The sequence below is a fragment of the Chironomus tepperi genome, unplaced genomic scaffold, assembly GCF_022539635.2.
Source record: "Chironomus tepperi strain 1889 unplaced genomic scaffold, CSIRO-AGI_Ctep_v1 contig_386, whole genome shotgun sequence".
Taxonomy (NCBI): domain Eukaryota; kingdom Metazoa; phylum Arthropoda; class Insecta; order Diptera; family Chironomidae; genus Chironomus; species Chironomus tepperi.
In genome coordinates, this window is record NW_027226508.1 from 341,245 (window position 1) to 365,221 (window position 23,977).

Below are 23,977 nucleotides of genomic sequence, written 5' to 3' on the forward strand. Positions count from 1 at the left end.
CACGGCTTGATATAAGCCACGACTGAATAAGGACATGACATACAATTCATGGTTTGGTGGCACACACGATAGCCGCGGCACTCTTTGGAGGTAAGCCATGATCGAAAATGCACAAGGCATACGGTTCATGGTTTGGCTTGGCGCATTAGAGTGCCGCGGCACTCCTTGGCAGTAAATCACGACTATACACACATGACGCAAGGTTCATGATTGATTTGGCGGCACAATTTGGTGATAAGCCAAGGCAGAAAATGCACACGGCATGGTTCATGGTTTGGCTTGGTGGCACACTAGAGTTCCGCGTCACACAGGTTATCCACCCCTGACATAGCTCAAAGAATGGATGAAATATTGCTGTCAATATCAATAAATAACATAAGAAATGAACTTTTCTATCCAGTCAAGCGTGTAATTTTTAATAAAAAATTTTCAACCATAAATTTAAAGGAACTAAAAAAAATTAAATTGCACGAAATATGCTAAACAGGTGCCGCTTTATGAACGGTTTATGACTTCCGAAGTGAAGTAAATAAATTTTTTTTTAATTTAATGTAAATTTCCGGCCCGAAGAAATGTGTGCTTGTTGTCGATTGTACACTATCCTTTCGTCAGTTCCATATATGCAACTTTGCGTGACTTTTATTGTCAAGGTGAAATTATTTTTTTTTTATGCCTTAACTTGGAGAAATTTTAATGAAAGTTATCAACACCAATGCTGATTTGCTAATGATATAGGTTTGAATTTCAATTATAGTCCTCAAAATGTGTTGTCTAGGTAGTAGATTTATAGATAAAGTGTTGGAGGAAGGTCCTTGAAAGTTTTGTATTGCTTCATTTCTACACTCAGACATTTTTAATGAGAATATTTTTGAAGGAGCTTTGCTACAATGGATTTTGTTGTGGTTATGGTTATTTCATAAGAAATGGAATTGTCTATAGAGTATTGTGGGATGTAGCTTCTTCCTTTTTATTATGAATTGTGCTTTTGTGCTTATGGGGCTGTTCACTTATTTTGTAGCACGAAAATTGACTTTTTGACTCTTCCCAATTTGTAGCCAAATCATTAATCGTAACTAAATCTCCTACCGCATCCACATCCCCTAATAACGTTACGTAATAAGTGAATGGATCCTAAGGAGTTCCTTATAAACAATATCCATGAAATTATTATTTTAGATACTCTTCCTTAAAAGTTGAGTTACATATCTAACTTCTTAAGGGTGTATTCAGGGGATTGGTGACTACAGAGGGTTGGTGGCCATAGAGGGATGGTGACCATAGAGGGTTGGACCATAGAGGGTTGGACCATAGAGGGTCTGGTGCCATAGAGGGTTGGTGACCATAGAGGGTTGGTGACGATAGAGAGTTGGTGCATAGAGGGTTGGTCATAACAAGAGATTGGCAGCCAACTACCCTGACCTCCATAGACAACTTTTTCTAATCCTGAAACTCCCCAAATTTTGGCAATCCAATTCTCAAGACACCTCCTTCCCACTTCTCCTTACTCAAAAAAACGTCACTTGTGAACTACCCCCAAAAATCCGATTCAGTAATGATTCAAAACTTTTCAATTTCAGTAATAATTTACCTTCATCACTTCCAAAAGTTTGACATTATATATGAACAAACTCTCAAGTTAAATCCAAAATAAATTTCTACTGTCTCGATGACGCATCATGATATATTTTGATAATGATAACAAAAGAAGGTCAACTCCTACATGCTTTTACATTTTCACATTTTACAACAATTGCATGTTGTATGAACTTACAGAAGCTTCGATTTTGATGTGTAATGTTGTGTGGCAGCTAATATTGTGTAAGGAATTTTAAAATTTTGTTGCTATACAATTAAATTTAAATAGATTGATTATTTGATTGGAGGTGACATATGATCTAGTCTATTTGGAGAAAGCTTTAAATATTTGCTATTTATGAGAAATTGTTGAAATTTTGGAAAGGATTAAATTTAAGGAGCTTAAAAAATTTAAGTCAACTAAATAAGTCGAAGTGGCTCGGTGGGGGAATGGTTTAGTACTTCGGTGCCTAGTTAATGCAATGAGGATGTTGTAATCGTGGGTTCGAGTCTCGACAGTAGAAATTGGACATGTCCTTTTACGAATCTTGTGAATTGGAAGCACAGCTTGCAGTCTTCCTTTGTATGCTACAGACAGTATTGTCAGCAAAAGAAATCACATACAACCAATAGGTTTACTGAGTGCAGAGGTCTGGCGCACCTTAACTGGTAAAACAATTATAAAGTGCAAAACCTCTTACAAACCACCTGGAACAGAAATTCCACTACGACATCTAAAAACGGTCTCATTACCAGTTAGGGACCACACAGGTTGCGCACCACTAACTTAAATTATGCTATATATACACATTATGTCCTTATGTACGTATATGCATATTTGAAACATTTCCAGTAACTTCCAGTATGTTTCTATAACACTGACTATACACCATCGAAATAGACACTAATAATAATACACCACTAAAGGCAGTGCTCTTCAAATGACGATCTATGAAACATTAAAGTGTGCTGCCTCAACCTTCAGGTGTTTTACGATCAAAATTTAATATGATTCATAGAAATTTTATTACATAATCTGCCTTCCCGATTTAATATTTAGCTTACCGATTTTCAAGTTCCTATGAATTTCAAGGAAGTCATATCGCCCCGGTAACTTTGAATAAATTACATTTCGTATCATTCCCGAGAAATTGTCGTAATTTAAAATTCTTTTGAACTTTATACATTTCCAATTGAATTACATTAAAGGAAAATTTTTGTGGAAATTTTCCATATCCGATTCTCAGAAGCAAGGTGCTCCCTTCGTGGTTCAAAAACAAAATAAAAAGTCACAAGCAGAAAATGCATCATCTACAAGGGATATCCAACATTAAAGACGTAATTTTATTGTATGCGGAAATTTTGTTTCTTTTACATCCATCCACACGCTCCCTTAACTGAACGTGTGTGTTTTTCTCATGAGTACATATTTTTCTAATAGTGCCACTTCACATGTAACTTGATAGCTTGGTTTTATGCTATAAAATCATTATAGTTGCGGCACATTTCTTTCTTCTCATTCCTGTTCCATTTTTACATGCATTGACCAAATTTCCCCTCCAAAAGTGCAGTTGTAATGTATGGAACTAGATTGAATATGGAACAAATGTTGTTTCTCATGAGAGAGTATATCCATTCTGCTCTTGATTCTCTCATCCCTCTCAATATTTTATTTTGTACAAAAAGAAAGCATGCTTGCCTTTATGACAAGAAATATCGAAAAATATTCGGTCTTTTATTCATTCAATTCAGTCGTTGTTCATGCTTTCTTCCGGTCGGTTTAAAAATCATAAAATCTCTAAATGTTGAATTTTATTTAGTGACATGCCAAATAAAAAAATGCAGAACAAAAAAAATTTGATAAAAAATTGAAAATAAAAATAAATAAAGGAAGTGATGTGGTGTAAGAGAAATAACAATAAAACAGGATATATAGCCACACCATAAATCATCTGATTAATTAACTACCTTTGCGTGATAACAGAAAATAATCAATAAAAGACCAAAAATAATAAGAAGGATAATTCTTAATGCTCAATGTGTAATATACAGTAAGGATATGGCAAAAAGGAGCAGTGTGTAAATTGTGAAGAAGATGAAATTGGATGGATAAAAAAAAGTTTTATTTTTTTTGTTGTTGCCATCAAGCACAAGCAAGAAGAGAATATTTGTGTGTGATATAAATAAGAAAACATCCTAAAACTAAGCATAACAACAACTATCCCAAAGAATTTTTTTTATTAAGGAAGAGCTTTATGCGACAAAGAAAAAATATAAAATAGGAAGTACGAAAAAGTTTGAAGCACAAAAAAAAGAAAAAGTTATGAAAGAAAAGGAAGATTTAATTTAAGCAAGCAAGTTTGAAGACAAGACAGGACAAAGATTGTGCTTTGTATGAGGAGAATATAGCATAAAAAAAGGATATTTCAAGTCCAAGAACTTTACTTTTTTTATCATTTCATGTTTCTGTGATTGTGATTATCTGTGTTGATACAGCAAGAGCCGTTTAGCATCTATATGTGCTTTGTGCTACTTCAAACTATTTCCACTTGGATTATTTACCAAAAATCTTCTTTAGGGATTTAATTCAATTCTCCTTGCATATAATAAGAAAGTAAACTTTAACTAGATTATAAGCAGATATATTAAAAAATATATAGTACATAAAAAAAATATGAAGCAGAAGCAAACAATGAGGAATATTATTAAATGGATATTAGTTTTTCTAAATACCTTTGTAGTTAAAGGTAAGTCATGCTGTGCTCTCACACATTACTGTTGTTTACTTACTTTTTTTATAATCATTATAATCTGAGCATTCTATCTCGGGTCTACCTTAATTTTTTTGTTTGTACCTACCTGCCTGCTGGCTGTTTATTAACTAAATACATATTTGCATAGATGGATTATTAGCATTATGGCAAAGGATGAAGCGAACGGAAGGAAAGAAATAATTATTGGCCCTTGAGAATGCTTTTGTCAGGATTTTGTTATTTTTTGAGTTAGTTCCTTTGTTGAAGCAGGTTTTAAATCTTGAAATAATTGAATTTTACTATTGGATGAATATTGGGTTGTTTATGGGATATCTGATAATTGAGGATTATACTGTGAATTGTGACTGTGTTTCTAGATTGGATAAAATCCAATAAATGGATATTTACTTGAATTTAAATAGTTATATCATATTTATGTCCATTCTGGTTCAATATTGTGCTTGATGATTTGAATAAAAATTGCCAAGTGTAGACTGACAACTTCTAAGCATTTTTAATTCAGTTTCAATTTTATTCTAACTTCTTGTGCTTTAAATTTTTTGATTTTTATCATAAAAATCCTCAAAAAAATCCCTGCACTTCCAAACATGATTTTTGAAATCACTTTGCTTATTATTATGGTTTTTCAAAAATTACAGGTCTGCAGATAAAAAATGCAGGCCTGCAGTCTTGGGCAAACTTTAAGATACAGTCAAAAATGCAAAATTGCAGTTTTTTTTTCGAGTCCTGATGATAAATCCGTGGTCCATGAAAAAATCCATAGAATCCATGGATTCCACGAATTATTCCATGGATTCCATTGATTCCACCAAAAAATCCATAAATTCCATAAATTTATCCATGGATTCCACAAATTCCACAAAATCCATGGATTCAATGGAATCCATAGTTTCTGCCAGATGATCCACTCCCGATCTTAAGAAGCATTTAAGGAAGTGAAATAAATTTTTTGAAAATTTTGTTATTTATTATAGCTTTTATGCTTTTTATTTTCATCAATTTTAAACAAACGGATAGTAGTTCTTTCCGAAAAAATTCGCTGGCCACTCTAGTCAAGAGCCTTAGAATTTTATTTAATATCGGGTTTGTTTGTAGCGAATCGGCACTTCAATCGATGATCTGTTCAACAATCAAGTGTTTAATGCCTGAGTGCTTCGAACTTGCGATCGCTTACAGTCAATACTTCAAATTTTAAGTTATCATGACAAAAGAATATTTTAGTCCAAAATTATTAAAATTCATAGATTGAAACCAGCTAAGTGAATTTTAAAAATATTTAATGTTCGGATCGAGATCGATCCCGATTTGGATTTTGCATGAAAAAGTCAACTCAAGTAGTCTCAAGAGACAGAGACTTCAAAGAATTCTCTTGTAATCTCGGTATAGTTCCTGGTTTCAGTCTTGATCATAGTCATGATCTCTGTCTCGGTCTTGATTAAGGTAAGGATCTTTGTCTACCTATTGATCCTGGACCCTTTCTCGGTCTCGGTCTCAAAAATTCGTCGGAACTGAAAATTCAAGATTCTTGTAATTATTCTAGCAAAAATAACATTTTCATACCCATCAAATATTATTCTAAAATCCTCAACCTTCAAAACCTTTCAAAAAATACTTCCCAAAATTCTCATAAAGGTTCATAAATAAAGAATAGCAAGCACGATTTTTTTTTATTGATAGGTGTTTATCTTTGATCATCGTCAATATGTTTTCTTTTCATTTTATGCTAATAATGGTTAAATGCGTAACATCAACAGCTGTGATTAATAATGAAAATGTTGTTTCTTTACGATATGAATATTTTATGTGACGATGACAGAACGTCATTAGCTACTTTTGAAATAATTAAATTGTGGAAATTGTGTGTCTAGGTGATGGAAGTAAAATTTGACTTAATTATTAAGTGAAGATGGTGACGTTGTTTAATGGATGACTTGTGCTGTGTCCTGTAATTGTGCTAAATAATACAGCTAAGAACAGACAGTGAATTACCTCGAGGTTCTTAATACATCTTTCAGTTCTGTTTCGCCTACGCCACATTCAGTTCGCTCGTGGCATTAACAAGTGATGAGTCTGAAAAATGTAATAAAGAAATGAAATTTTATGCTTAAAACGGAAGTTATTGTGCTAACGCAATACTAATTTTAATAAAATGTACGCGTAGGATGTACGATAAAGGATTGATGAATTTATTGACTCACGTCAGCAAAGAGTTCGATATGCCGAGTAGAATCGACAGAATATAAAACATTTCTTATAAATCAATAAGAGTCGATAAATGTCTGAAAAAATTCACGTCTTGTTGTGTCCTATATATAAATTCTGGCAATAAATAGACACAAATAATTCATGGACATACAGCAAAGAAAATGTTTCTTCTTTTTTTTAAGAACTTAAGTTAATGAGGACACTTTGAGTTTATTTTAGACACGATCGTGACTTATTAAAAAACATTCCAAAAATAGATGTTTGACATAAATTGTCAAGTCATATCAGCGGATGTTTCAAGTGCTTCTTGAGATGTTTGAAAAGACTAAACATGTTGTTGGAAATTAATTATTGATAGAAGAATCATGTCTAATTCATGATCAACACAGTGGTGGGAAGCTGTGTGTCGTGACACATTAGGTTGTGACTTGCTAACCAGGTGTGCCATGATTAAAAAAAAGATTGTCCACAATTGGATTAAGGGAACTATAATTTGAGTTGGGGATTCCTAACGCTTAAACAGCATGCTTTTATGATAAGAAAGACCACTATGGTACCTAAAAATCTCTTTGCCTATTACGATTTGTCATTAATATAAAAATTGTCTAAATAGCTCAATGTTTCTCAATGTTTTTCGAGTGTTTCACAGTTTATTCATTAATATTGAGAAAGAATTCCTTACGGAAGAAGACTATGGATCATTATTAATCTGTACGACCAGCGAAGTAAATAAGTCAATAAGACTACAGAGGGACTTGTGTGCCGCGGACCATAATTCGAGAAGGACTGACTTTTTTAATAAATTTTGCTATAAATTCTTGTTTATGGAGTTTGAGAGATGTAGATGGAACTGAGGGGGAGGGGTAATGAAAAGGCATTGTGACGTAATTTACAAACATTCCCCAACCAGCATCACATCAATATTCCAACTCAAACTATTCATCTGTCATGAATATTTCAATTTAAAATTGAAAACTACTAAGCAATGCTACCAAATATATTAAAATACCAATCCAACAAACAAGGAGTTTCCTCAGAACTTCTCTATCCTATACAAAAAGGTTTTAATTAAAATTCAATGACACGTAACAATCTTTACGTATCAGCAAATCAGTAACAAAAAGCCATGTATATTTAGGATCTATTTTCGTACACCACACAACACCTTTGCACTTTATTTGACATCACATCTATCCCCCCATTTTCTCTTCAAGGAAAATTACTTTGAATATATTTTTAGGCAAACACAAATTTGTCGGCATTGGTCTTATCGTGAAAATCTGTGGTATTGATTTGCGTAATATGTAGCTGTAAATTGTAAGGTCAGACGAGGTGAAATAAATATAATAAAGAATGTACCGAGTGACATACTTGAAGGAGGCGTCGATAGGGAACCGTCTCTATTTGACATTCATATGGGAGCCAATGAGAGCCATACAGGAGCCACATGAAAGCAGCTTCGATTGCGTTAAAGCCACTAGAAGGCGGACCATCCTTAAATTGTGCTGGTCGGGTCTAATGTATTACTTTGTTTATGTTTGGGGTAATTTAGAATCGTTTAACTGAGTTGGAGTTATTAGATTAATTTCCTTAGTAAACTTACTGGATGGAGGTGTCCATAGTAATATTTATATATGCTCAGGTTTGCGTGATGTACATAAACTTTAAAGGTTAACAAAAGAGTTAGAGAAGTTGTGTGTGTGGAACTGAAAATTAATTAAATAGATTTTATGGAAGTAATTTACTAATGATATTTAATTTAAGTTTTGGGTGAGAAGGCAAACGTCTAAGTTTTGAGGAAGTTCCTTTAATCCAGTGGTGGTCAACCTTTTTATTTTTCGCGACATAACCGGGCAGTAAGCACTGACCTAAACCGTACACGGCATCCTGCTTATGCAACTTCAAAAAATTGTTGATGACATACTAATGTGCCGCGGCACGCAGGTTACCCACCACTGCCATGGTACATTAGTGTGATACAAAAAAATCTTTTAAATTGCCATTTCCCGTATGCCGTATACGGTTTCGATCGAGATTTACCAAGGTGTACCGCGGCACGCAGGTTGTCCACCACTGCATTAATCCCATAGAAAGAAAACCAAAAATTCCCAAACAAGACCTCTATATCATCCTGATAAATTCTTCAATTTTCTTGTAAATATTCCATCAGACAAAATAGCGGAAATACTTTCCCCATCTACACAAAATTCTTTTATGTCATAGAATTTTCTTCCATTTTTTTTCGTTCCTAAGGCTACAAAAATACTTCTCATTCCATTCACAAAAACATTTCTTCTCCATCTCCTGATTGGTGTTTATAACAACTTTATTTATTTTACGTGTATTGTCCGACAGTTTTGAGATTTTATTGTCCTACAAAAAAGTTCTTGATCATCCTTCGTGATGAAAGAAAAACAAAACTTTTTTTCAGTCAAAATATATGAAAATTGAATTTCAATCTCTTGAAGCTTGAAGGGACAGTTTTTAGAAAAAATAATTTATAATTTCTAGTGTAAATATATTTAGGAGTGATGAGATGGACATTCATCTTTTTTGAAGTAAATAAGACACATATTAATATTTTTTGGGGTAAAGACTGAAGCATTTGTGGCGCATTTTTGAGAATAATATGACGCTTATAATGTTACTAAGATTGGCTTGTTGAAAGGCTGGTTGGATGGCTAGCTGAGGCGCGTGATATTATCAACCAGACATCATAGAGTTCTTCAATTCAAAATAATAGCTCCGACCTATTGAGCTACTGACTAAACGTTTATTTGAGTAGCTTAATAGAAATGCTAAATGGTTTAAAACATGATTTTTCTATATTTTTACAAAGTTTCTCCGAAATTTTCTCCTTGGTAGAAATTTGAAATTTTTTTGACCGATAAAAATTCAAAAAAAGTTTTCACCGTTTTTTTCTCAAATATTTGAGTGAATTTCCAGATTTTTTACAATCAACTCTAAATTTGTAAAATTTAGAAAATTGAATTTGCAAAACTTTGAAAAATTTTAAAGTGAAAATTTCAAAAATTTGAATTTTGCAAAATCGTTAAAAAATATTAATTTCACAGAATTGTTAAAAATATAAATTTTAGTAAACCGTTAGAAAATTAGAATTTTGTAATTTTGTTAGAAAATATCCAAAAATCAAACGATTTGAAAGTTTGAATTACAGAAATACATTAGAAATTCAAATTTTTGAAAATCGTTAGAAAACTCGAATATTGCAGAGCTGTGTGAAAATTCGAAAATTACAGAGCTGTTCGTGACATGTGACAAAAATCTGTACTATACAAAAATTTGTTACTTACCGTATTTGTTAATACAATACCGATTTGTGGACAAAAATGCACTAAAGTCTCACGACTCCAAGAGAACTTTCAATATTTTATAGAAATAAAGAGAAAGTTTATGCCTAGATTCCATCAATAATTCACGATATCTTTCTAATTTTCCAAAATTATCTGCAGAGATTAATGCTAACATTAATCAGAATTTCATTACTTTTGAAGATTTCCGACCAAAAATTGACCATCCAAACCTGACAAACAGACAAATGAAGGCCACAATTAACTTCTAAACTCAACTCCAAAAACGAGAAAAATCCCAAAAAAATAAAAAACTTTAAATTGTATCTATGAAAATGAATACATATATACAGGCATATCCATAGTCAACAATCATGACTGACTCATGAAAAGAATGTTTATTTAGGTCTCGGTTCTTTTTATTCGGAAAGAGTCTCTAAATGCAGCACAAGAATTAATATTTTTGTTGGTTTGTTATTTGAATTTATGGTCCACTTATAAAAAGTAAATATCCTCATTCTCATTCCTTATTTCTTCTACAAATATTGATAATCGAATGTGAATGAGTGACGTAAGATTTGGACAAAAATAATGTTTGTGGAAAGCCTTAAAAAATATAAAATTTTTTTTACCTTTTCCATTTCGCCGATAATTGAAAGGTATTTTTATGTATGCTTGCCATTCCTTTTGCCAGTCGCTTACCTTTTTTCGCGCCCCACATAGCTTTACAAATAATAATAATAATGAAAATATGCTATAAATGTATAATTGAAAGCCATAACACATAATCAAAAAAAATTAAGATTGGCACGCGAAAAATATGAAAATTTTCATTGGAAAATGTTAAATGAATGTCAAGCTTTAAGAGAGGAAGTGATGACGATAAAGAGAAGGGGAGAAAAGAAGAGAATGCTTATTAATGTCATGGATCAAATGCGAAGGGAGCCTAATACAATTTTGTGTGCTTGTGTGCGGTCAATAATTGCTTCGCTTACCATTTTTATGTGTTTTGACTCAAAATGACAAAACGCTTGTTTTTGTTATACACTTTGGTGTTACTGAGAATTTTATAAATGCTGACATTATGAGTATGCTGATTATGATCAACAATATTTGAAAAATGTTTGAAATTGTCATTGTGGAGTTGCTGGCGTTAATGAATGAAATATTGATTTTTTCGACATTTTTATGTAATTGTAATGACGAACTTAGTTGATATTTGTTAGTTTTAGTAAGGCTTGCAACTGACTTAAGGCTCTATGTGCTAGTCATTTGGAAAGGTACAAAGAGTTCCGGAGTCCTTTTGGAATTCATATGGACGGGACCTCCACCTTTTATGTCGCTCAAGGGAAAATAATTTAGAACTATAGTAATTCGAGGTTTGGGAATCGGACAATTCGTAAGAAAAAGGGAAAGGGCGACCAGGAGCTCCAAAAGGTTTGGACACCCGATTAACTGCCTATAACTAGACATAACGTATTTTTGAACACTCAAGATAGCGATGAAAATCAACACAAATTTGAAAACAGAACCAGCGACAGAGTCAGATTGAACTCAGTTTGTTGCAACCTAAACTCCATTGAAGAACATGGTTGCAGTAAGTAACCCTAATAGTGGTTAATCGGGTAATTAATCCAAAATCTAACCTTATTCCGGTGTGACTCTCAGTTTTTTATAGATAAGGTTTAAATCCGGGACAATCCCTACCAGCGTGACTCTGGGATGGTCCTGGATTTCAACCAAATCAGGTGCCAAGTCAGAGTTACACCAGTCTGGGATGGTCACGGGTTTACACTGAATCCGGGACCAAGTCAGAGTCAAGTCAGTCTCGTATCGAATTTCTGATTGATAATCCGACTTGTGCCTTTGTCGAGTTTAAGAGCCCATGATTGACTGTAGAATCAGCAAATTTATTAAAAAAATGACTTTTTGACTACAAATCAAGCCCTCCAATACCAGCACTGCACAGCATGACATTTAAAATTGTAATTCCCATATGAAACACGATTCAACAGCAGTCAATGTTCCTAACGTATTTTCAACTTGTTTTTTTCTAAGAACAGAAAAAGAGAAAAAATAGTTAATTAAAATCAATTAAAGTTAATTTATATGTGCTACTGCTAATGCCCGTTTTTACAATTTTCTGTTTGTGCCATAAAATGATTTTCTTCTTTTTTTCCTTCCTTCACTTTATTACTCATTAAGATGAATTGGAAAGTGCATAAAGAATTAAGTGAGACTGATGAGTAAGGCAAAAGAAAAAAATTCATTAAAGGGTAGTCACTCCAATTTAATTTTCAGTCTGCAAATTTATTAAAAATGTCAGATAAAGACTGTTGACCTTCTATGAAGAATTGCAGCTTACATCCAACAAAAGGACGTTAATTAATTTTTGTTTACATAAATTCCATGACCTAAAGTATTATTTTTGATAAAATACCGACTAGAACTGTAAGTAGGCAGAAAAGTTTTTTGATATGGGTTCAGGCATTGTTCTGGGAAAATATCTTTAAGTTTTTTAATGTTTTCGTTATCAACTCGGGTCGATTGTCACTTTAATTTTTTGACATATTTATGCCTTTTAAATTGGATAGTTTCCACTTCCTAATTATAAATTGGATGTTATGATGATAATGTAGAGAGAGCCAATAAAGTTTCATCAAATAATGAATGTTATTTGAGATTAGAACTAATGCAGTTAGATAAGGCAATTGATGCAAATGAAATTTAAAGTTATGTGATGAAGATTTTATGGCTTAATTATACTAATGTCGTTTAATGGCATATTGAGGACATTGGGAATTTCAAATGATTTAAATAATTCAGCAATACTTGATAATATGACTCTAGTTCAAAATTGTCCAAACTTTTTTGAGTCACGGCACAATATAATTAACCTAAGCTACTGGAATCCGATGCTACCAATGTAGGTCTATCTAGGTTACTACAAAAGGCTTTACATCTGATACATTTTCCGGTCTTAGAACACTTTGGTGTAGATAAGCGACATATTGTTTAAAAATGGAAAATATGCTCAAAATTAGCTGGATATGTGAAATAAAAATGGAGTCCTAAAAAAGTCTAAAATCTAAAATTAGACCCGAACAACACAATGTGTCCACTAGTTCATTGATACATCGTCGTATTAATGCTAAGAACCTATGTTGCTCTGAAAGTACCGTGACAGTCGATTTCAACTCGTATGTACATCGAGAAATGAAGTTTGACGAATTGTGTTGCTCGGGAAAACTTGGAATCTTAAGTTTTTGACCTCGAGCTCGAAGAAAATTCCAATTCTATATCGAAACGGTCAACTTTTTAATTCAAAATCCGAGTCGACTTTAAGTGCTGTTTTTGATGCTTTAGTGCAACACCTGAGCTATCTCTACGGCACTCTAGGATGCCGCGTCACACAGTTGGGTAGAACAAGGCTTTTGTAATATCAAATTGCTGAATGTATTAGGCATTTAAAGAAGAAAAAAATTATTTTAAATTGTTCAAAATTTTAACTCATTTTTCAATTTACAACGGAACAATTTTAACTTCTTAAAACTCTTGTTCCGTACCTTCTTCAAGGCATCTGTCATTCTAAAATACTCTCAAAAAAATCCATGTTTAAAAATTTAACATGAATTAAATTTATTCAAAATTTAAAATTCATTGTCAAGATGTTGAAATTTGAATGTCACATACCTGAAAATTACAAGATAATTCCTTTATCAATTCAAAATTATTCAAGTTTATTAAAATTCAAGATGAAAATCTTATGGAAATTTAACACCTACCCATCCTTACTTGCTATTTTAATAGAATTTACAATTTTAGAATTAAATTACTACTTTCAGTACATTTTGACGTCAAAATTGTGAATATTTTAACTATCTAAAGCTAAAAAGTAGAAGAAATCCACTGACTTGTTCTGATAAAAGTTTCATTATTGACTTAGACCAACTTAAATTACAGTGATCGATGGAAATTACTAAAATCGATATAAAACCATCGTGAAACTTGGGCAATGAATGTTTAGTTCTATTTTTGTGGTGGGAGGAAATTGCTAAATTAAAGAAAAAGAGTCAAGATAAGCATTACTTTTGTAAAATGGAATATAAAGTAATTTCCCACAAATAGAGAACGTTGATGGAGGCAGCAACGCATTTACTTGCTTGGATGACCGAAAAGATCAACCGCGGTTTTGCGGTGATCCATTGCAAAAACTTTTGCGGTTTATTTGCGTTTTCATTTTTCATAGCGCAATTTATGAAATTTTTGGAAGCACTTAGTTGATTTGCTGACCATAAAAAATTTCAATTGTTATCTCATTAAGATTCAGTTCCAAATTCTTGATAAATGGAAAAATTATTATTGTATAAATAAAATTAGTTATTTTGACCAGTTTGCATAAATTCAGTCCAGATTTTCAATATCATATTAAATTGAAGTATTTTTGAAAAATGATCTTCAAAATTTACATGGTTTATATATGGAACATTGTCATATAGTCGAATAACCCCTAATAGCTCAGTTGTAGGAGTTTATATAAACATTTTGAAATCATAAACGTAGGTTCGAGTCCCATTTGGGATCCATTATTCAGAATTATACGAAAAGATCTTGTAGATCAACAGCATTTCATTGATATCGCTTGAAACTGGCTTGTACTTGCCGAAAATTCTCGATTCCAAGCGCACTTGCTTTTAATATTGATCGATTGTTACATGACCTTTGTTGGAATTATCCAATAACAAACAAAGAAACTGCTTTAAGGGAGTCCCATTTAGGAGTGGTACTTTTTCTGTTAGATCAACAGCATCCCATAGTTAATTGAAACTGGTGAACAACCTGTGAGTCCGCGGAATACTAGTGTGCAATGAAACCGGTTTTATGTACCTTAAAATATCTACAGAATCTTGTGTGGTTTTACTTCCAGGCCATCAAGGTGTATCACGGAAAATTAAAGGTTGTGCACCACTGTGTTAGGGGAATTGGTGATTGGTCAGTGGCAACCAAATATTGGTCTGGCTCCGAATTCCACCTAAGACAGTTCATGGATCATAATTGATCTGTACAGCCAGCAAAGTAACTAAATAAGCAATTTACTCACATACAACAAGTTACTCTAACGACGGCAATAGCAAAATTTATTCGCTGAGAAATTATTCATGAACAAAATTTCCTTTTATCAACCTTATTATGTAAATTAGTAATGAAAATTACAAATTTTTCATCCATTCCCCCACCCTTCAAGCTTTTATTTCATTTACTTGTATTCTTTTTAAAATTCATGACGTAAGTGAACAAAAAACTTCATGATTATTCTTGTTGAGAATAAAATAAAAAAAAAAAGACGAGGAGAAAGAAGAAGGAAAATTAAAGTTGATGAGCATGAAATGATACTTATGAGTATATGCCTATAAAAATGGAAATGAAATTTCATTCAATTGCTTATTTAAGTGTCATTACATGGATATAATGTAATATAATAATTTCTGTAGTAACTTTTTTTTCTTCTCTCTCTGTTCCTCTATTGCACTTTATGATTATGATGATGATGATACCAAATCCCCCTCGGAATTATCATTTTAAGTCACTTCTTTTTCTATTTTTCCCATCTTTTTCCGTAATAATTTTATGTGCATCTTAAAAATTATTTACAAAACATTCCATAGTCCATATTTATGTTTTGGCTTGGCTTGGCTTATTGAAGTAACCGCCATTTTTTTGGCTGGTATTAATGCTGGTCGTTTTATTATTCATATTTTATGTATTCTTGTTATTTCTCTGATGTAGTTGCTTTACATTTTACATATTTGATTGGACTCTAGGGGGGTGTTGAGGGGGGAAGGGGTGTTGGAGAGTCAAGACACCCCCCTCCCTTCCCCATTCTTTTATTTTCTAGAATTTTTCGTGACAAAATTTCCAAAATCCATAGATTCATACACAATCTTAGATCAATACACCTTTTCATATCTGGCTATGCCATTGTTGATCCCATCTGAATTTCACTATAAACATCTACTAATGTAACGATAATTTAAACCAGAACTGGAAGTCGATTCTAATTTTGCGAAAATTTGACTTAAGTCAACTCGACTGCATATCAAATTCGAGGCAGCTAAGAGCTCTGCTTAACTAAATGGATACTACATAGCATATTTGATAAATCTGATTGAAGAAAGTTCACAATTTATTAAGGAAAAGTAATTGTATATTAAAGAAAAGGGATTCAATCAACCTATATCCAGATCGGTACAGATTCAAATATTGCCAAGAAGGCAAAATATTGACGAAAATGACAATATGACCGACTATGTGAAACAATGAATATACTCAGCTAAATGAGCTTGAGTGAACAAAAATACCTTATAACTAGTTGTAAACCGTTGATGGCCAGTGTATTTAGTTGATGACTAGTTCTAACGTATTTTTGTCCACTTTCAACGAGCGTGCTCATGAGCATACTTAATCAATATAATTGAATATTCTCAATTTTGTGGGCATGCTCTTTGTCTGTTCGTGGATATTGCCGGAACGACGCTTCTGAGGCAACATGTATGCTGATCAGGATTCTTAAAATGAATAGAGTAAATGCAATTTCTTGGATTATTCTGCCAAAAAAGAAATAAATTCAAAAGGAATAGTGTTTTACCAATGCTAAAGTAAATGAGTACTTGAAATTCTATTTAAGGATTTGAACCCTGTATTTCTTTAAAAATCATCTACATAATTCATTGCAAGCCTTATTATATTTATAAACTTTAGACAGCCAACATTACATATTAAACAGAAGCGTCTTCCAAAGTTCCTACATCCACAGCATTAATTCCAAAAAAAAAAAATAATAACAATATTTTGAAGGCGGATGTTGTTAAATATCATTAAATTAATACCTTTGCTTAAATTAAATTTTTTTGAGCAGAAAATAGCTATCATCTAATGCTGCTTACCTTTTTTATTCCTCTCATTTATTTCCGCTTCTCATGGGGCGTCCAAGTCCTTTTGAAATCATTTATCCATACACAGTTATCGTATACATTTACATTTTTGCTACTAAAGCTTCAACTATCTGTTATGCTCAATTTATTTTTATGAAGCAAGAAGAGACTTGAGTCCAACATTTTTTTTTTGTGATAGCAATGACACAAGCGATAAGGACTTAAAGCTTATTCATTTTGATTCAGCTGAAATTCATCTGATTCCATTGAAAATTGTGTGACAAAATCATCATTATTTTTAAGTTTACGTCTGTATTCCTAACATTAATTACGGGATAATTTAAATTACCATTAAATGATATTAGCTAGCTTGCTAGCCATGAGACGAGAATAAATGTTTCGATCATTAGCGCTTTTTTTTTCACTCGCTTCTTCTTCTTCTTATTTACCTTAATTTCCTTTCATGCATTCTTTAACATCCATACAGAGCACAGCAGTTTACGATACAGACGTGATCTTATAAGACGCGCAAGAAATTCTATTTTTTTTTGTTCTGCTTAAAAAATTGATTTTCTTTCCCATAATTATATTTTGATTGATATGATAAATGAGTTCATGGTTATGGGGGTCGATCATAAGTGACGTTAATCTTCTACTTTTGGTTTTAAAATTCAAAAAATTATAAATTATTGGATGTGAAAATGTTGAAGGTTCTTCGTGCTAATCTAGCGGTGAGCAACTTTTTTGTCGCGGCATACTAGTTGTAATGCTAGAGCATCTAAGTTGAATTTTTAATGTACTTAAGTCCGAGATTATATCCCTGTTCTCAGTTCTGGTCCTTGTAGTCTCGTACTTGGATCTTCGTCTCAATCGGTGTTAACCCTGATATTTTATTCCTCATATTCGGTACTCAATCTCGGAGTCAGTTCCTAGATATCGGTCTAAATCCTCAATATTAGTCTCGAGTCTTCGATATCAGACTCTCGATCTCAGGCTCTTGGACCTCGATCTCGGTATCAGTCCTCGATATCGGTTTCAGTCCTCGATCTCGGTATCAGCCCTCGATCTCGGTATCAGTCCTCGTTCTCGGTGTCGATCTTCGATCTCGGTGTCGGTCCTTGTTCACGGTGGTGGTCCTCAATATTTCTCTCTAGGAAACCTGTCTTAATAGTTAGACATAATTTATTAACAAGCCATAACCTAACTACGATAGAATAAATCATATTTAAGAACATTCTCAATGAAAATATTTCAAGTTGTTAACTATTCCATTGTGCCTATTGCCTTTTTTGTTTATCCAAATAAAGAATATCCCAATCATTCAAATTCCCTACATGCGGCATCAAAATGAACACACATTTCTTATTTGCTGTTAATTCTTTAATTGAAAGCATGAAAGGTATTAAAGTATCATTAATATTTTTTTTCAATAAAATACTCATTTTTGAGTGGATCTCCACTTTATTTTTTCATTTCCATTCTTCTTCATAGTCTTGAAGTGTAATCGTGATATGGGTTAATAAATAAATATTATATGATGAGGATCTCTTCCACTTCTTTTTATTATTTATTTTTTGATGTTGTGAAGGGAAATGGAAATTTAATTTAATATAACGGACATTTCTTAATGAGGTTTTATTTTTTGTATATATTTGTTATTCTCTAGGGTTTGAATGTTGAACTCAAAAAAGTTTTTCATTTTCTAATTTTCAATTTGGGGCTTTTGTTTTAAGAACAAGTTTGGAAAAACATGAAATTTCAATTGAAATAATAATAAATTATTTAATGAGAAAATATTGTGGACTTTTTCTAGTATTTTTGTGAATTTAGTTCCTCAGAAGTCTATTCGGCAGTAAGTCTAGTTTCTGTAGCCACATTTGTAGAGTTTATTGATCATTGGTCGTCACTAGATTTGATTTGAAATTGAGTTGAGTTCTCCAATTTGACCTTCAATAGTTCTTTGTCTAGTTCAGTAATGGGCAATTTATGACTAGTTTTAGGACACACAAGCTTGCGAACAAAATATTTTACTGAAAATGCCATGATCCGAATGAAATGTGCGGTTTTGGTCGATGATAACCACCACTCCATGAGCCACTTAATAAATCAATAAGGTTCAACCATCAATTTCCTAGAATTCTATGTCTAGCTATAAGGTTGTAACGAATGATTTTAGAATGCAATTTAATCGTCTCATTTTTGCGAATCAAAATATTTGAGTATAACAAAAGACACTTAGAACTAAACATCAATAGACATTGTTTTTGAAAGACCTTAACTAGATCAATCATATTGTGTCCATTCAGGTACATCTTGTTATTTTCATTTTGTCTTGTTGCCGAAAAAAAATCAAAGTTTCGGAATAAGTAGATTGTAGACCTATTTATAGAAATTAAACAACCGGATCTGCGTGGATTATACTGTCACCCTACAGGCGAGAAGTTTGAGTTAGCTCTTAATCAATTCTCTCTTTTTAAAGTACTCATACCCGACAGAAGCTTCGGTTACAAGCAGAGTTCTTAGTTGAAAACAGAAAAATTACCACATGAATGTGAATAACTTGACGTTTGGTCCAGCCACGGAGTCAGGTTTCAGCCTTTGAACGAACCATCTCCTCGACAGCCTTGTCATCTCCTTGATAGCCTTTCAAACTCCAACATAAGTACTACTACTAGTTAAATTATTGATTGTCCAGTTTGGTAAGCTGTATCTATGGTATCAAAGATATTTTACATTAGATTGCCTGCCATACACTTCTATACACACTCCATATGTCATTAATCTTAATAAAATTTCGATAATCTTCAACAATCTAAATTTCATCTGAATCCTATAATACCATCAGCTATCTTCATTTCTAAGTAACGAATAGCTTTAAAATTCAATTTATATCTGTAATTCTGTATTTTTGCGAATCAAAATATTTGAGTATAACTGAAGTGTAATGCATACTTAAACAAAGCATACAATGGATTGAAAGCATTGTTTTTGAATTCCCAGAACGAAAAACAAGTTGATATTAAAGAGCAATTATGATTTTAAGTACCGAAAATTAATTCAGCAAAACAAACATCTTCAAAATTCATTTTACAAGCACATTTTATGCTTAAAATTGCCGAAAAATAAAAATCAAAATTCTGACAACGGAATAAGTAGAAAAACAACTTGGAGAGCATTATGAGTCTAAAATGAAAGTAGAAAGTTAAACAACCGGATCAGCTTTAGAGGATTATACTTAATTACAGCCAGATGAGTGGATACAGAACGTAAATTTACTTTGCTTCTTTTTAAAGTCCCTTCCAGTTTTCTCTCTCTTTTTTTTGTTTGCATCGACCCAAAAGAAGAATGGTACAGAAAAATTGTTTAAAATTTTGGTGTTATTAATTGAGGGACATAAGCGCATTTTAAGTCCAGCGTTCAGAATTTGATTCTAGTGATATTTTTTCCATTTGAAGTAGTGAATTCCACAATTTAATAGAGTTCAATCCAAAACTAACAGGTCGGCAGTTCTGCAGCTTTATCTAGTTTAAGAGTTATAACAACTTTAAGTTTTGAAATTACGACAAAATTCACTCAATTTTATACGGAATTTTTACAATTAACGGTCAAAATTGGTTTGAAAATTAACGGTCAAAAATAATTCAAATTCTAATCAAGAAGAAAGTTTCCAAGAGATTTTGAAAATACAGCAGAAAAATCACTAATTAAAGCATTTAACTACAGTTTTAAGCTACAAAACCAATTGATAAGCTAGTAACTCAATGTTTCGAAGCCAATGCTTCAAATCCGAGCTCTCCAAGATGCTTAGCTGCTGAGATTTCACGGATTACCCAGCCACCCAACTCACAGTTCAAAGTGAAGCTATAAGTGACTCATTCCAACAAAAACTCGCTAAAAATTAAACAAGGAGCATCAACAAAAAAAATTTCTTTAAGCATACAGTTGTTGTTTTTCCAGTATTAGCATATTTTTAATAAGATGTGGATCTTCCATCAGTTTGCTTAAAATATTTAATTTAAATTACCGTAAATATTATCAAAATTTAATGTCTATAAATTTTTTAAAGCTAATCTCATGATTATAGCCAAGCATTAAGGCCAACAAAAAATGTTTTTAATGATTTTTCATACCCCGTTGCTCGCAAAAATTAATGAAGACGAAGAATATTTTTCGGAAGTACCGAAGAAGAAAATTCGTCTGAATTTTGCATGAATTTCATAAAAGTGTAATGAACGCTTGTCAGTGTCAAAAAAAAAAGTCTTCATTAAAAATTCCATTAAGTTAAAATCTACTAGGATCGTTACTCGAGTTCCATCGAGAATTAAAAGACAAGATAAAGTACACAGAGAATCAAAAGAGAAAATCTCTGAGATTCTTTTTCACCCTCAGCGACACAAGCTATATGGATGCTAAATGGAGCCTTAATTTGGAAGTCATATGGACGCCAACCGGAGGCGGCTGCCAAATTTAAGCAGCTTCCATTTGGCATTTTGGCACCTATAAGAACGTCAACCGGGAGGCGGCTGCTCCCATTTGGTATTTTGGCACCCATAAGAACGTCAACGGAGGTCGGCAGCTTCCATTTGGCATTTTGGCACCTATAAGAACGTCAACCGGGAGGCGGCTGCTCCCATTTGGTATTTTGGCACCCATAAGAACGTCAACGGAGGTCGGCTGCTTCCATTTGCTATTTTAGCAGCTATATGGACGCCAACCGGAGGCGGCTGCCAAATTTGCTTCCATTTGCTATTTTAGCAGCTATATGGACGCCAAACGGAAGAAGCTGTCAAAGTTAGGCGACTACCAACCAGAGGCAGCTTGATGACGAAACCATCTTCTTTGTGTTACTCGGGATGTATGCACAAGTTCCTCCCTCTCCTCACATATATGATAGCTTACGACTGATGAGATAAGTTAAATGATGATCCGTTACCAAAAAAAAAAAAATAAGAATAAGAATAAGAATAAATATATACACATAAGCAGCATAGAAATGTTGTTAAAGATAAGAATTTTTCCATTGGGACATAGATGACGATGAAAGAGAGCAATAAAAAAAATTCTCTGTGTATATGTATGAGATTGTAAATGCGGTTGAGAATATATATAGCGAGCTTTATGGGTTTTTGATAGCACATCATGAATCTACTGTGTTATGGTGGTGCTTTTCATGCGTGAAAATTATTGCGAGAGAAAAAAAGCAAAACAGTAAGCAGGAAAATGTGTGAGGGTGAAGGAAGCATAAAGAAAAAATCGGTGAAAGGAAATAGATTTTTCCAGCATAGATATGCCATTCACTTTTTGCATTAGTCCCTTACAGATGTTTTTCTTTTTCACTGATACCGACATATCGCTGTAATGGTTTTACTCTCATCTTTCCGAAACTTAGCATGATTTTTTTTTTGCTGTATGCCTGGGTAAATTTGGATGTTTATTATTCTGACTTTTTGGCAGCATAGTTAGTCTGCCATTTGCAATGACTGTAGGACGTCTATTGTAGAATTTTAGGAGATGTTGGAGATCATTGCTCATGTTGTTTAGGATATGTTCTATTGCTGGTTGATTTTTTGGTATATTTTGAGTTAGATGAGCGATTGACAATGGTATAGTGCAGTAATTGGCATTAAACATGTTCACAAAATTGTGTACTGATTCAGTTTACTCATGAGTACATGATGTGTATGATCATTTAGGTTAACATGTTCTTTGTCTGTTAAGCAGAGTTCGAAGATGACTCGAAATTTGTGTCAAAGAGTTGATTACTGTCGACTCGATTCCATTTTGTGGTATTCATTTTTGGTTTATATACAAAATATTGGTAATAGAATGTCCTAAATCTGCTCCAGACTGTTTTAGTAATGATAAGGTTTCCGTCTAGTCTAAAAAAGATTCCTGCCTTCATTCCCGAGCAACATAAAATGATAGATTCTACACAGATCCCTTAAGGTCCGTTATGTATAGGCCTTCAAACACAAAATAGAAGCCGATTCTGTTTGGTGACCATATAGATTCAACATGTAGGTGGCTTTCAATTACTTACTTCTACTTCCTTGGCTTATGTGCACGAGGGCCCATTGCTGCGCGTAGGAAATGTCTTAAGACAGCTCTATCTTTCGAAACCTTCTTCCAGTAAGGGATCTTAAGGACTCCAGTCTCTAGTGTCCAATTTATTCCAGATCCAATGCAGGAATTCTTCGGTCTTCCTCCCGAACTTTTGCCACCCACAAAATCTGAAGTAGTTACCTAAAGAACTTGGGCATCACTTGACCTTCTGTATACATGGCCTGCCCATCTCAAGCGATTCGCACAAAGTACTGATTTTAATTTGCTACTAATAAATATATCCATGACAGACCCTTAAAACGGTCCGTGACGGAGCCTTATTCTTTTGCGTCACTCGAGACTCAATTTACTTATTATATTCCCTTTGATACAAAACCTTACAAGCACTAAAAACTGCATCAAAATATGCGTTCTACTCAAAAATTCCAACCCTTACAAGATTCACCATAACTTGATTCCTTGATGGTGTCTGCTGCCGATGTTATGGAATTATAATAATAATTTATGTTCACTTTACTAGTAGATATGAGTTCTAATGTTTCATTTCTTATTCTTCCTTACTATATCTTAAATTTTTTATATATCTTTTTTTTCTGGGGATTGAAAAAAAAAGTATTCATTGCCGATAAGAACAGCGACAAAAGCGGGACGAGAAAATAGAATATAATTTTTTTATGAGGGGATGAATTTTAACATACAAAAGAGATTGCGATGATGATGATGTGATTTGCAGAAAAATAAGAAGCAGCATAGAAAGGAAAATGAAAGTCAATCTGAGATTAACTCAAGGAATTTTCTTGTCTTATTTATTGCACAAATTCCTTCTTATTCCCTCAAAATCTAGGCAAATGAAAATCTACAAGCAAAGGGGGAATGAAGAGAGTCATGCCGATAGGATCATCATCATTATCATGTGGAGAGTTGCAAAAATTTATGTTTCATGCTTAGTCAATCGACAATTTATCAAGTTTTTATGTCTTCCGGGTGGGGTGGATATCTTCATTTATTTCTTCCTTGTCAGCATGCAATCAATGTCCGACTTTAATTTATTGTCATTAGTTAAGTCGTTAAGTTAAGTGGCTCTTGAAAATTTTATATAACAGGAGGCATGGGCTGG

The 23,977-nt window shown here is 33.0% G+C and overlaps 1 protein-coding gene across 1 annotated transcript in view; it reads left to right on the forward strand.

Moving 5' to 3' along the window:
* Window positions 1-3,343: 3,343 nt before the first annotated feature.
* The window catches only part of LOC139096344 (lachesin-like), a 35,663-nt gene continuing 15,029 nt past the window's right edge, over window positions 3,344-23,977 (forward strand). The window contains exon 1 of the mRNA XM_070648041.1: window positions 3,344-4,322. Within this exon, the coding sequence (XP_070504142.1) occupies window positions 4,250-4,322 (73 nt within the window). The 5' untranslated portion in view covers window positions 3,344-4,249. The remainder of the gene's footprint in view (window positions 4,323-23,977) is intronic.